This window comes from Leptonychotes weddellii, chromosome 6, assembly GCF_054177405.1.
Source record: "Leptonychotes weddellii isolate Sample4059 chromosome 6, ASM5417740v2, whole genome shotgun sequence".
Lineage (NCBI taxonomy): Eukaryota > Metazoa > Chordata > Mammalia > Carnivora > Phocidae > Leptonychotes > Leptonychotes weddellii.
In genome coordinates, this window is record NC_138374.1 from 85,767,641 (window position 1) to 85,783,019 (window position 15,379).

General features: G+C 48.4%; 1 protein-coding gene across 1 annotated transcript in view; it reads right to left on the reverse strand.

Moving 5' to 3' along the window:
- GPA33 (glycoprotein A33) overlaps positions 1-14,524 on the reverse strand; it is a 41,165-nt gene extending 26,641 nt beyond the window's left edge. Inside the window, exons 1-2 of the mRNA XM_081824523.1 lie at positions 14,313-14,524; positions 557-711 (exon numbers count right to left, since the gene is read on the reverse strand). Of these exons, the coding sequence (XP_081680649.1) occupies positions 557-711; positions 14,313-14,355 (198 nt within the window). The 5' untranslated portion in view covers positions 14,356-14,524. The remainder of the gene's footprint in view (positions 1-556; positions 712-14,312) is intronic.
- Positions 14,525-15,379: the final 855 nt, after the last annotated feature.

Consider the following 15,379-nt stretch of genomic DNA (forward strand, 5'->3'; position numbering starts at 1 on the left):
GGTTAGCCTGGTGATGGGTATTAAAGTGGGCACGTTCTGCATGGAGCACTGGGTGTTATGCACAAACAATGAATCATGGAATGCTACATCAAAAACTAATGATGTAATGTATGGTGATTAACATAACAATAAAAAATAGATACAGAAAAATAAATAAAATAAAATACAATGTCTTCTATATTCCGCAAAAGAACCTAAACAGAAAAAAAAAAAGAAAGAAAGAAAAAAAACTCCAAAACACTATTCAATAAAATCTGACCTTAAGGAGAGCTCTGTGCTAATCAAAAGGAATGACTGTCTCAAATGATACAATTTAGGTAACTTGAGACTGACCAGCAGAAGGATATTTTAGGGAAGGTCACTTTTTCAAAATAAAGGTGGCATAATATGCCCCTCACTGGGTCCAACACTCACTACTCTCTCCCCACCCAGTCCAGCTTGGGTGCTGGTGTTTATTCTAACATTTATTGAAAGACTTGTAGTCCTTGTCCCCTAAGAGGTCATGGTCAGGTAATATTCACTTCCATGATACCCTCAGCTTTTTAAGGATGCTTACCGAGTGACTCCTTAGAAGCTTGTCCCATTGGATAAATCCATTTCGGTCGGAGGCAGATGTGTGGTAGGTGCATGGAAGGGTAACGCTCTTTCCCCGGGCAGCCCGAAGAACATCCTGTGGGGTTTCCACAGAGATGGCATTGACAGTCGCCCAGACTGGAAAGAAAGTGGGAAGTGGGAAGAAGTAAATGACATGGCATAGCCACTCATTGCCCAGAGGACCTCTGAGGGAATGCCCAGTGACATTCTCCTCCTGCGACCACAGCTAGACACACTACAACTGTGATCTTGGCCATGGCACACCCTCTGTTCTCCATGACCAAAGTGAAGACGATCGTGTGCCTTGGTCCACCCTATACCCATCCTGCAACATCACAAAGAAGTTAAATGCATTGTATGGTAGCTAAAAGCCCAGCTTTGAACCTCAGCCCCACCTCTTACCAGCTGTGTGAACTTCTCTCATCCATAAAATAGGAACACCAATACTTCCCAGAGTTGTCGGGAGAACTTAGTGAGATAATATGTATAAATACATTTTTTAGTGTAATAGAAAATAGAAAAATAGAAAGTTCTTGATAAATATTCCTCACCACCTTTTTTTGTTGTGATGATAATGTAGCCATACATTTAACAAAGTTTTATGGAGCACTTAAATGTGGTAAGGAGTTTTATAAATAAGATTAAATCAAGGTAAAGAGAGAGAGGGTATTCCCAGGTGAGTTTATTCTACATAAGTTTACAGGAAAAGGTGAGAAAAGCAGTGTGGCCACACCAGTATCTCCCGTCATGTATATTCATCTTTCCACATGATGGTGACTCACCTCCATCTGTGTCCCCTCCTCTTGAATCTGAGTAGGCTGGGACTACAGTCTGAGGGGCACCATATGGCTTCTCATGCTAACTTGTAAGAGGCCATAAGATTTGCTTGGTCCTCTTGAGATGCTCCCTCTGAGAACCCAATAAGATTCTATGAGAAAGTGAAGCAGCCACATGGAAAGACCACATGTTATTTGGGACAGAGCTCGAGCCGAGGTCCCTTGGAAGAGCCAACATCCATTCCCAGCATGTGGATGAGCATGCTCAGCTGTCTAGGAAAGCAGGACTGAGCTATCCTTAGAGAGCCTGCCCAGAGTGAAGATTCATGAGCAAAATATATACCGGCATTGTTTTAAGACACTAAGTTTTGGGGTGATCTGGTTTGTAGCAATAGATGCTTGAAACAGAAAGCCATGTGGATACCTGTCATGAGAACTTTCTAGGCAGAGTAAGGGTGGTTCATGTGAGGAACAGCAAGGAAGCCATGTGGTAGGAGGGGAGAGAGGAGGAGAGATGAGGAGGTGGGAAGCCCTTGGAGGGATTTAAGCTGAGGTAATATACTTGACATACATTTTTTTTTTTAAAGATTTTATTTATTTATTTGACAGAGAAAGACACAGCAAGAGAGGGAACACAAATGGGGAGTGGGAGAGGGAGAAGCAGACTCCCTGCCGAGCAGGGAGCCCGATGCGGGACTCGATCCCGGGACTCCAGGATCATGACCTGAGCCGAAGGCAGTCGCTTAACCAACTGAGCCACCCAGGCGCCCTTGACATACATTTTTAAAGGCTCTACCTGGCTGAAGTGAGGTGCAAGGAAGGAGGAGATTGGGGAACAGAGTGGAAGCAGGGCAACCAATCAAGAAGCTATTCCAATTGTATAGGCGAGTGTTAATGGTGGTTGGGCTCAGGTCAGGGTAGTGGAGGTGGAGAGAAGTGATCCAAATTGGAATGTATATAGAAAGTAGAGCCAATGGGATTTGATTGCAGATTAGATTTGACATATTAGAGGAAAAGAGAAGTCAAGGATAGATAAGGGGTTTGGCGGAAACAACTGGAAGGATGGAATTGTCATTTATGGAGATGAGGAAGACTGAGAGGGGCAGGTTTTAGGGGGAAGATCAGGAGTTTGTTTGTGGACATGTGAAGTTTGAGATACTTATTAGACACTCAATAGAGGTGTTGAGGAGACAGTTCCCTGGGGAGGTCACTGAAGGCCAGAAGATGGGGAGGAAGACAGAGAAGCGCACAAAGACAGGGAAGGTATCTGGGATGGAGCCCTGGGGCACTCCAGTGCTTAGTGGTGGAGAAAATGAGGAGAAACCAGCAAGGGAGAAGGAGAACTGGCCAGGGGGCTAGGAAGAGAGCCCAGAAAAAGTAGTTCCCAGTGGCCAAGCAGGAAAAGTGTTTCATGAAAGCAAAGGGGGTCAGCTACGCCAAAGCTGCTGATCTGTTGGGCCAGGGAACTGGGAACTGAGGGATGACCACTGGATGTGGTGACATGGAGGGGACGAGGGGACCTTGGCATGAGCAGATTCCATGGAGTGGAGATGGAGCCTGGGAAGATGGGCTCAAGAGCAAGCGGGATGAGAAGAAGAGGGCAGTTTTTGCCAAAGAGACGTGGGGGTTAAAGGAGTCTGTGGGATCAAGAGAGGTTTGTGCCTTTTAAAAATATATGATGATTTAAAAAAATATTTTTGATACCGTGGCCCTCATGTTTTTCTCTTCTATACGATCTTTGCCTCTCTATTCAGTGGGTGTGACAAAAGTACCAGATGGAACATCTAATCTGTAATTAGACAAGTAGGAAGTAGAGAAGTTCATTTCGAGAACCTTCCAACTACCTCCCTTCCTCCTTCCTTGTGTGGGTCTACACTGGGTATCTCCTTTCTAGTGGTTCAGAAAAGAGTGGGTTCTGCCATCCTGCCACCTGAAAGCTGTGGATGCCCCATGCTCCAGAAGAATTCTTTCTCACCCTCGCCACTCCCCTGCTCTCTTCCTCCAGGCTGATGAAGAACTTCCATCTGATGCTCAGCTAATTCCCCCCCAAGTGTCTACAAACAAAGAGTTCAGGGTTGTGTTAACTTCCCTAAGGATAGACAAACTGGGAGAGTGAGTGCTTTTCACCTCCAGGAAGAAATCAAAATCTCCCGGCACCAGAGTAGTTTGCTGAGGAAGAAGTTTAGAGCGCATTCACTGTCCCAGAGGAAATGTCCAGACTCTCCCCGGCAGAATCAGTACCTACTACTCACAAGTACTCGCCTCCTAGGACTTCTGTCTCATGCAACTTTATTACACGCTACACCAAAGTGGCCAAATGCAGGAACCAAACTGCCCGGGCTGCCATCCTCATTCTTACTTTTTCTAACTGTGTGACCTTGGCCACCTTAATTAACTTTTCTGTGCCTCAGCGTTCTCAACTCTAAAATGAGGATAACAAGATTACCTAACAATATTGTTGTGAGGGTTGAATGACTCACTGTATTTAGCGGGCACATCCTCTAGCCTGGCACACAAGCCAGAACCATACCAGCCCTCTCTATTGTCACATCTTTCTGCCCTGCGACTCTGTTTTCTTCATCTCCACGTCCCCAGGGCTCAACAAAGTGCCTGACGTAGGAGGTGCTCAAGTAAGTGCTCTTTGATAGCAAATACATGAGTGACAGAGAATTTAAGCTTAAAAGATGGGGAGGACTCACAACCAGAGAAACTTGTTGGAGAACCTGCCTTACAGATAGCTAGAAAATGTCCAAAAAAAAAAAAAAATCAAATAAAGGGTCAAGAGAGCCCCCAGAGCAAGATGCCTCAGAAGGAAATGAGAGAGGTCATTTTTTTTAAAGATTTTATTTATTTGAGAGAGAGAGTGAGAGACAGAGATAGCGAGAGAAAGCACGAAGGGGGAGGACAGGGAGAAGCGGCTCCCCGCTGAGCAGGGAGCCCGAGGTGGGGCTCGATCCCAGGACCCTGGGATCATGACCTGAGCCGAAGGCAACAGCTTAACCGACTGAGACACCCAGGCGCCCCGAGAGAGGTCATTTAACCTCCCTAAGAGGGCGTGGTGTGGGGACCCCCAGCCTGAAGCCTTGTTTATTGCTTGTAAATAACGAAGGTTTGTTAAGAAGATAATAAACTGTCTCTTGAGAGCTAACCAGAAAGTAATACATCCAAGGAGGATAATGAAATGCTTGATGGAACTGGCTGCTTGAGGCGTACACAGCACATTATGGGAACCCTTGGGAAACTGGCAGTTAATACCTCCACTTAGGCAAATCCATTTGCTCAGAGAAACCACATTCTTAGGGAGGAAGGGCTGGAGGCCGGAGGTGTCCCAGCCTGCCCCAGGACGAGGCCGGGGCTCTTCGTTGAGAAAGTATGGGGCCCCTAGCTGGGGAGGGGCAGTTCACTCAAGCGGGTTGGGTCGTCCCACCTCCCCTGGGGTTGGTGCAGGGCTGCGTGGTTAGAACTCAGTTCTGGATGGATGTTTAGGAATCTGCAAATTCCAATCAATTCAATGCATTGTTCCTAAGGTCCTAGTCCTAGGCCCCCCTAGCAAGGCACTGGGAAAGTGATCAGAGGCATGTTTGTGAACCACCTCTTCCAGAAACCGCTGGGACCATCCCAGCCCAGCTTGCAGGCTCGCAGGCTTTTCAGAGCTGCATCTGGTGGCACTCTGCCAAGTGCACACAATTCTCACGTTGCTGGGGTTTGGGGCAATGGGGCCTCCTCCTCTCAGCAGACAGTATGCCCCTTCTAGCAAGGTCTGTGTCTCGAGTTTCTCTTGTGTCTACTCTTTGACAGTTCCCACCTCAAGGTTTCTAGAGAGCTGGGTGCTAATAAGACCTTGTGGATTCAGTGGCCTGGGGCACAGTCCCTGCCCATGAGGCAGGTAGAGGTCACTGTCAGTCAGCAGCCTAATGGAGCTTAATTAAGTGTTAAGTGCAAGGGTTAAGGAAGTAAAGTAGAGGAGGAGAGAGGGGAGGGGCTGTGTCACCTGAAGAAGGATTGTAAGAGAAAGGCTTACCAAGGAGGTGGGACTTGAAATTGCCCCCAAGGGAGTCACTTCACTACGTTGAGCTCGTATATGTAAGAAAATAAAGCAGAATGCACAACTGTATATACAACAGTATCCCATTTCCTCATAATCACAGAGAGAGAGCAAATTCTAGAAGCAAATATACCAAAACACAGTATTAATAACAGTTACCTCTGGATTCTGGGATCATGGATAAATTTTGGATTTCTTGTTTGTATATTTTTATTTTCCAAATGTTCTGTACTAAACATGTGTTACTTTTGTAATCACAAAGCCATGTTACAGTTTTATAAATCAAGCTGGACTTGAGGAAGCAGAGACAGGGAAGGCAGCCTATTTTGCCAGGGAGCTCACTTAACACAGGGAAATGAAAAAGCTGAAACGAGGGGCGCCTGGGTGGCTTAGTCGTTAAGCATCTGCCTTCGGCTCAGGTCATGATCCCGGGGTCCTGGGATCGAACCCCACATCGGGCTCCCTGCTCGGCGGGAAGCCTGCTTCTCCCTATCCCACTCCCCCTGCTTGCGTTCCCTCTCTCGTTGTGTCTCTCTCTGTCAAATAAATAAATAAATAAATAAATAAATAAATAAATAAATAGAAAAAGCTGAAATGAGAGGGCCTTGAGAAAGTTTCTTTAGTCTCCTCTGGGTTGGAAGATGGGGAGACTTATGCAGGTTTGTAGATTATAGAGAAGGAGCTCCTAGAAAGGAAGACACTGAAAATAGAAGAGAAGCCAGATGGAGCAAGACTCCAGCCTGGGTGAGAAGGGGAGTGGGGGGAGGGCTCAGGGCAGAGTGGAGGACCAGTTTTGCTCACAGCAAGTGTAACCTGTTTCCACGTGTGCCGAGAGATAAGTCCCTAAGTGGGAGCATCTGTCTGTCACTGTGTTCTGCCCATGCCAGGTATTTATGGCATCCCTGACTCAACCAAGGCCAAAATGAGAAAGCAGCCGGGAGGTCACCAGGTGGCAGAGGGGAGGAAGGAGGCGGGTTCCAAGCGTGACAGTTGGTGCTCCGGGCAGAGAGGGCTGCTCCAGGGACAGGGTGTTCTGGGAACAGAGACGAGCTTAGCAGGCAGAGAGGAAATGGGAACAAAACCTGCGCTCTGCCAACATGGAGTAGTTTGAGGGGCAACTTTCTTTACTGACCTCCAAGTCAAGTATGTCCTCCACCAACCATCTCAGTACTGAAATCACCACTGAAGCTGCTGCTAAAATCCAAGTGCTATCTGGGAGGGAGGGAAGGCACACTGAGTGACTCCCTTTCCCTTGCAGGACAAACCCATTTCCCTAATTCATCCCTCTTATCCATCAAACCCTAGAAAGGGACTCAGAATGCATAACTTTTGATAGAAGCATCTGAAAATAGGAAGTTGAGGCTTGGAGAGAAGCTGGAACTGCATAGAGAAAGAGGGAAAGGAAGAAAGGCAGGATAGGAGACACTAAAAGCAAACCAGCTTGCTGCCTAGTGAGGTTCAAAGGGTAGGTTCTCATTCACTAACACCCATAAAGCAAATGGCTGCTGGGCACCCGTGTTGCAGGGACTGTCCTGGACTCTGGGGAGAAAAATGACAAGCAGAGACAGACCCAGTCCCTGCTCTTATAACATTCGGTCTTCTGGCTGAGTCAAACTGGAATGAATAATCCCAGAGAAAAAAATGTAACACCACCATGGACACAAGTGTTACACATTCGATGATGACAGGATATAACAAAAGATTTAGGGATGGGAAGCAGTTGTCCTAAGGAAGGGCCTGTTGAGCTGACATTGGAGGATGAGCAGAAGTGAATCATGCAAAAATTGGAGAAGAGGTGGGTAGAGAGAGAAGAGCACTGTGCAGAGGTCAGGGCATGGAGAAGGTGGGGCACATTCCAGAAAGTAAAAGAAGCCAGTCTGTAGCAAGAACAAGGCTGTTCTGCGATGAAATTCTGGAATTCCAGAATTCTGTGGGGCCAGAAATGTGGGATGGGTCCAAGTGTAATTGGCCATGATGACAATTTGAGGGTTTTGGTTTTGTGTGTGTGTGTGTGTGTTTCCCCTGCTATCTGCATTGATGGTTTATTTGAAACAGTTCTAAATATGAGGGTTCTTTCTTGCATCAAGTGAATGAAGACTCAAGGGGGGGGCGGAGGAAGGGTACTTATTAGTTTGAAAGGCAGTTTATCTTTCATAAATTAGGAGAAAAGTGAAGAACCCACTGATAGCAGGAAAAAGCATCTTCTAGGGTCTAGCATGTGAATAAGAGAGATACTCAGTTATTGTGCATTTCCATTTTTTTCCACAGCAGAACATACAGCGAAACTTGGGAACGTGCATGCCTGAAGCCAGGTCACTCTTATGTTCCCTAACTATGCTGTTTGTGGGGCTGTTGTTGCCCACAGTAGTTGGCCTTGCCCAGACAAACGGGCGTTGGTCTGTTCCTACAAATCTTTATCCCAGTCTTCATGGCAAGGAAGGCACTGCCATGTGCTCTCAAACAGTCCTTGTCCAAGGTTCCTGGTTTGGTTGACAACATCCCCCCAATACAACTTTTATCATCACAGCTTGAGATGCGATGACTGGTTTCAACCCAAGGAACCCGGGGGTGAGCTTCAAAGGGACAAGTAGCCAATTTATTTGCGACAACAGCATGATTTGTAAGGTTCTTCTGCCCATCCAAGGGCTCCGTGGAGACACAAACGCCCTCACCCCACATCCGGGCCCCAGCAATATTCACTTCCGGCCCCTGATGTTGGGCCATGAGGCCCCACTTCCTGTGTCAGGCAGGTGGGCTGTGGCCGGAGGGGAGGGGCCGGGTGGTTCTGGCGGCTAGGACAACGGCCTCACAGGTCCCCCTCTCCGGCCCTTCCCACTTCTCAGGCGCCCGACTCCTCGGCCCGTCGTCCTCTGGCCCCCAGCGCGGCAGCGTCGCTGCAAGCTGGGACTCACGCTGCCTTCCCTGCGCTCCACGGCGGCCGTCTTAGGAAAGAGAAGGAGCGCCTGGAAATGGGCGCGAGGAGGCGACGGAAGCGGTGAGAGGTCGACTGCTGGTCGGGAAGAAGCCTTGTTTGTGGCAGCTGTCCGCATAGAAGGGTAATTTCGATTTCGAGGGTAGAGAAGAGGAATATTATAAAGCAGATAAGCAGGCAGAAGAGCCTGTATCACCGGGGACAGAGATCTAGTTGTTTTGTTTAGCATGCGGTGTAGAATCTCACAAGTCAGTAGGGTGTGTGAGGATACTTGGTAGGATGGACGCCCAAGTCGGACGACAGGGGGTCTCAGAGTTTAGGAGAGGAAAAGAGGACCAGGAAGTTATAACTTGATTGTGGAAAGCCAAATATACATTGTGAGCCTTTGTTCCGTGACTGTGATACTTGAAAGAAAGAGAGAGAAAGAAAGAAAAGAAGAAAAAGAAAACTATGTAGCAGTAGTTCCTGCCCCCAGGTTGTTTAGCAAAACTAGGCCCCAAAGTGGGTGAAAGGTTAAATGGCCATATAACAGATGCCAAAGAAGTGGTTGAGACTATAAGTTCCTCTTAGGAAGGGATCAGTGGGGCCCCAAGTGACCTGGGAAGGCTTTCACGGGGGAAAGAGACTCGTGGCCTTTGAAGATTAGACAGGAAACAGGGAAGGTGTGGATGCTTCAGGTGGAGGTGCTGATGATATTTTTCCAAACCAAGGAGTAAAAGATGTGATCTGACAAAAATTTTTGAACTATCCAACGTATAGGAGTCAGTCTGGGAGATCAGTCAAGATGCCGAAATACTGGGGTTTGGGGAACGCTTCAGTGGTTTCTAGAACTTAAGTATAACTTAGGAGAACCCGTCCTCATGATTTGAGCCTTTATTCTAGTGCTAGTGGGAAATCACTGAAGAGCTAAGTAGGGGGAGTGACATGGTCACAATTTTATTTTAGAAGATCGTTCTGGCTCCAGCGTGGAGAACAGAGAGAAGGGGCAAAACAGTCACACAAGGCCAGTGAGAGGCTACGGAAGCCGCTTAGGGGAGGCAGTCACATCAGCTAGGCCGCAGAGAGACGAGAAAAGTGAACAGATTCAAAATATGTAAGAGCTAAAATTGTCAGGGCACAGTGATAACTTGAATGTGTAGCTGAGGAAGAAGGAAGTATCGGGTGATATGGGGATCCTAAAGTATGGTCTCCAAATGCTTTGAAACTCCTCTCATCAAGAGGTGAAGTTCATGTCCCTTTCCTTGAGTCTGGGTTCTGTGACTCCCTGACCAGTAGAACATGGTGGAAGCGATGCTGGGTCAGTATCTGGGCCTAGACCTTAAGGTACTGGCAGCTTCCATTTTCTTTCTCTTTAGAAGTTTGCTCTTAGAATCCGGCTGCCATGCTGTGAAGATGCCCAAACTTCCCTCTGGAGAGGCCCACAAAGAGAGGACCCAGAGTTAGCACCAACTTGCCAGCTAGTGAGTGCACCATCTTGGAAGTGGGTCTTCCGACCCCAGTCAAGTCACCCCGAGTGATGCTGCACGGAGCAAGGACTGTCCCTGCCAAGCCCCATACAACTTGTAGATTGGTGAGCAAAATAAATTATTTTATCATTTTCAGTTTTGGGGTAGTTTATTACATAGCAGTAGAAACACTGTAAGAGGACTGCTAGGTTTCTGGCTTTCATTCGAGGATGGATGGGAGTCGTTTATGATGCAGAGACCACTGAAAAAGCCTAGGTTGGGGAAAAAGATTATGAGTTTGCTTTTCAGCTTGTGAGTTTGCAGTGCTTCTGAGACATTTAAGTTGAGAGGTCATGGGATGCCTGGGTGGCTCAGTGGGTTAAGCATCTACCTTCAGCTCAGGTCGTGATCCCAGGGTCCTGGGAACAAGTCCCGTATTGGGCTCATTGCTCATCAGGGTCTGCTTCTCCCTCTGCCTGCCTCTCTCTCTCTCTCTCTGACAAATAAATAAAATCTTTTTTTAAAAAAAAATTGAGAGGTCATGTGGGCTGGACTGTTGGGTTTGTGGGTGTGTAGCTCAGGAGGGAGGTTGGGTTTGAAGATGGAAATTGTGAGTCAGTTGGAAACTGGTGTCACCTAAAGATGTGAATGTGGATGTGGATCTAGAGCGAAAATAGAAGTGGGTCTTGGTGTGAGGAACTCTGACATTTCCTAGTGGGCAGAGGAGAATGAAGCTGCAAAGAAGACCTGAAAGGAGGAGGAGGAGAACCAGGAGAGGGTGTATCACCCAGCCGACAGAAGAGTTTCAGGAAGGAGGGAGGGAGGGAAAGAGGGAGGGAGGGATTCCCAGGGTCAAGTGCTGCCAGAAATACAAGAACAGGCTGAGCCAGGCACACTTTCCCCCAGGCCTCCCAGGGACCAACATCACAGTAAGCAGTATGGCTGGGTTACCAGGAAGCCTGGGGATGGGACTGGGGAGCAAAGGCAAGATGAGGCTCACACCTGCGTCCACAAGCCAGTTCCTCCCTGGAGCCTTGTTTCTTAAACAGTAGTCCCTAAATCAGCATCATCATCACTTGGGAGCTTGTTAGAAATGCAGACTCTCAGGCCCTGCCCTACTGAATGGGTCTGCACATACACTTGGGTCCCTGAGTTGAGTCACCAAATCAGGCGCTGGACAGTAACTCAGGGAAGCCGCCAGATGGCGCAAAACTGACTCGAGTCACCAGCGGAGGATCAGCCCGGGCAACAGAGGTGACTGATCACACCTACTTTCCCTCAAGTTTCCAGATCTAGCTCTTAAACGTAGCCTGCACATCAGAATCACCTGGGTAACGCCTCCGTTCAGGAACTTGGACACCTAGATCCCAGCAAAGACCCCCCCCACACACACACACTATGGATCAAGCGTCCATGGATTTATTGAAATATCTTTAGGTGGGGGAGAAAAATATATTTTCTCATCTAGTATATTTTGGGATGATAGATTCCTTTATTTCTCTGTGTAAAGCAGTGCCTTCCTCAGTTTTTCTAATTTAACCTTCAAAAAGGTTTCCTCTAGTTCCAGGAAGGTGGGGCTTTTTTTGTTTGTGTCTTTTATCAAGTCTTCAAAGATTTTAGTGACTCCAGGCAGAGCTGCTTACAGACTTTTTATTCCTCTGGTGGGTTCCTACTTTGTGCAACTACTTCCTTCACATCAAGTCTCATGGAGTCTAGTGGCTGGAAAAACTCCCGGAATGGAAGAGCCTTAGTTCTGTGCACAAGCTGGGGTGTTTTCTCTAACAGCCTTTGGGAGGGCTGATAACTCAGGGCTCGTCCACAGTGACTCTGACTCTCTTTCTTGGCACCCTTCTACCAGACCCCAGCACTCAGGCTATGGATTACCAAAGTCTACGAATTCTCTGTAACTTACACTTGCCCACACTAATAATATCAACAGCAATAATAACGGGCGTTTATTGAATGCTTATTATGTGCCAGGCACTGTTCCAAGATCTTTACATTTACAAACTCATTTACTATCCATAACAACCCTGTGGGAGGCACACTGCATTTTTGCACGTTATGGATTACCCTCCCCGTTTCACAGAGTGGGAAACTGAGGTTTCTGAAGGTTAACTAATTTGCCCCGGGCTAAAGTCGGTACAGGAAGAAGGCTGGCCCTCTCAATGCCTGTGAGGCAGTAGAGTGAGGTGATAGGAGGGGGTGGGGACCCCTGCTCGGGAAGGGTGAAGTATTCTGTCACTGACAGTGTTTAGAATTGTCAGGCTGATTTTCAGTTGGTTTTAGGATTGTTTTTAGATTTTCTAATGTACTGCCTTCTATTTGGGTCCTTTCCGTATGTGTTATCTTCTGCCTCCCCAAAGTCTGTGGAGTCCTGGGGCCCATTGGCTCATCAGCTGCCCAGGACAGCAGCAAAATCTAGGTTATTACTGTGCAGGTTCAGATGGAGAAAGGAAGAAGGGCAAAGGCCAGTAGGTCCTCTGGAACCCAGCTCAAGCTCCACCTCCTTCAGGAAGCCCTCCCTCATTTCCCTGCTCCTCCCTCTGGTGTGCTCTCCTGAGGCGCTGTGGGGAGGACCACCCCGTTGCTCTTAGGTTTGACCTTTGAACACCCTCATTGCTCACTTGCACAAAGCAATGGCTAATGGCTATTCTGTCCCCAGGTATTTCCATTTGGCAAATTGTCTGCGTGCCCCGAGCTGGCCACTGACCCGGCCACCAACCCAGTCTCCCCCTGCCCCACTGCTCCAGCCCCTTCCCCTTAGTGTAAGGTATGGAGGCTAAGGTGGTGGGCACGTGAATCTGGACTGGGCAGTCTGGGAGGGTGGAGGGATGGGGATGGGGGCAGAAAACGCACATGAGCCTGAACACAGGCCCAAGAACTGGGTCCATTGGAGACGTTCACCCCAGGGTCACGTGCCTTCTCAAAGGAAGAGGGAGAATGTGCAGGCAATTCAGAGTTAAGGCCACTTTTCATTCTAAGCTGGGGGAGCATTTTGTTTTAGAGTTTTTTCCCAGGCCAAAAATGCACTGGCTGCAGCCAGACCGCAAATGCAAGGATGTGTACTGGGGGGGAGGGGGGAGACATCCCTGGCAAGACTTCCAGCTAAGAAGAAGAGGATCAGAGTGTCCCTGGCCTCGTCCAGGGAGGATGGTCGTTTCCTTGCAGCCTCCCTCCCTCGGGACTTGAAGTACCCTGACTGTCTGGATCTGATGTCATTCCACAATCCTCGCTCCTGAGACACTTGCACCAGCTACGTGCTCAGTAAAGAGGTTCGGAGGAGGGAAAGACCCAACCAGGCTCTCCAGCCTGAGCAGGAGGGCATCTCTGCCCCCAGTCATTTGGGTCTCTGGGGGGCGGGGGGGCTTGAGCCAGACTGAGCTGATGGATCTTTTCCAGGACTCCCTCTAAGCCTTGGCCCAGCCCTCCCCCAGCACATCCACCTAAGGTCTCAAAGGACAGGTTTTGAGCGTTGGGAGGAGTGGGGTCCGCTGGGCAGGCAGGCCAGCTGGCCCTGGGGCTTGCTGTAGGGGCTGAAAAGCGAGCTCTAAATCAGAGCCTCCTTGACCCCACTTCCCAGGCCTTGGGGCTCCTAAGTTTCCCGGTAAAACTCTTTACCTCCTCCCCATTCTTACCAGATCCCTGAAGCTTGCAACAGTTTCTAAATTGCAGGCCGATGGGATTTCTCAGCATAGCCAAATACAATGAATGAAAGATACGCCTCAAATTCCCCCAACCCCAACGTCCCAGCTTCCATTCTCCACTCTACTTCCCTGTGCCCAGTATCCTTACCACCAGCGCCTCCATCCGAACCCGTGAACACTCCACGGGCCCCACGCAACCACTTTGCTATTGAAAAGCACTTGATTTGGATTTAACCATTATATCAACAAATGTCTGATTTCTATTTTGTGGGGCTTCCCCATCTTCCCAGTTTTCAATGACCAGAGTATCAGAAGGGGTGAAGAGCTTTGACCCTTGGAAAGGGCCTTTCTAGTTTTTGAAGGGTTTGAGTCTTCTCTTGCTCGGGGAATGATACTAAGTTGGGTTGCTCTTCTGCCTTGGTCTCCCTATACGTGATAGGGAAGTTATCACTTTTACCATTGCCTTTTTCTCTAGTTTTAAGGCAGTGGTTAAAATCCCAGGTAGTGAACGTATCTAGAGCCACGCATCCTGGATTTTCTGGGACAACCTTGATTACAAATACTTGGTCCCTATTGTCAGATCTGGTGTCAGATCTTGTGACCCGATTTGGGATCAGAATTTATGGTCTTGAAAATTTGTGAATTATTCCTTCCAGAAATGGGCTGGAATTTTATTGATTAATATGCATACACAAACCATTCTGCTGCTGGGTGCTGGCCTGCACAGCAGAACCTGTGATGCTGCTCAGCGGGAATGCAGCCGTGTTACTGGCGGTCATCCCTCGGGGGGCACTGGGAGACTGTCAGCACTCAGTCTCCTTGTCTCCACCCCCCCCCCCCCCCGGGCGCCGGACAGGGGAGGGGCTTACTCACCGGCCCAGAGCGTGCACAGCACAGGCTGCATCTTCCCCACCATGGTCTCGCTTCCTCTGTGCCCCAAGCCCAGCCTGGCAGGGAGAGGCCCCGGGCAGGTCTGGGCTGGCTAGTTAAAGTCACAACGGCCTCTGGCCTGGCCCAGCCCTCTGTCCCTGTGGTTTCCCTTCTCCTGTATACCTTTGCCCAGCCTGCCCCCTCCCCTGCCAGCTGCTCAGCAGGACTGGCAGGTGAGCTCACTTATGGGACTGGACTCCTGCTCTGCCTACGCCACCTGAGGCCTTCCCCATCTTCACCTGCCCCCCCCCCCACACCTTCTCTCCACTTAGCAGGTGTACAGAGCCCTGGGCTTCTCACCAAGGTGTGGGCTTCGATAACAGGAAATGACCATCTCGTCATAAAAAGGGCATGATCTCAGAGGCAGGTTTTCAAAGCCAATAAAACAAGGGTGTTACCCACAATTGCTGGAATACTCCCAAGCACAGTAGGATCTGTTCTTCTATTTCCCTCCCTTTCCTACAACCCCCACCCCACCCATGCTACAGACAGATGCATAAAGAAGACAGGAAGTCTCTAGGCTCAGAGAGTTGATCATTTGGTTGGGGAGATAGAGAGTACACAAGTAAACAAAGGAGACAATCCTAGAAATAACCAGACCAACTTGTCTCAGTTTGCTGAGACTATTATAAGTAACGCTGCAATAAACATAGGGGTGCATGTATCTTTTCCCATTAGTGTTTTCATTTTCTTTGGGTGTATATTCAGTAGTGGAATTACTGAATCATATGGTATTTCTATTTTTAATTTTTTCAGGAGCCTCCGTACGGTTTTCCACAGTGGCTGCACCAACAGTGCAAGAGGGTTCTTTTTTCTCCACATCCTTGCCAACACTTGTAATTTGTTGTCTTTTTTTTTTTATTTTAGCCCCGCTGGCATGTGTAAGATGATATCTCATTGTGGTTTTGATTTGCATTTCCCTGATAATGAGTGATGTTGAGCATCTTTTCATGTCTGTTGGCCATCCATATGTCTTCTTTGGGAAAATGACATTCAGGTCCTCTGTGCAT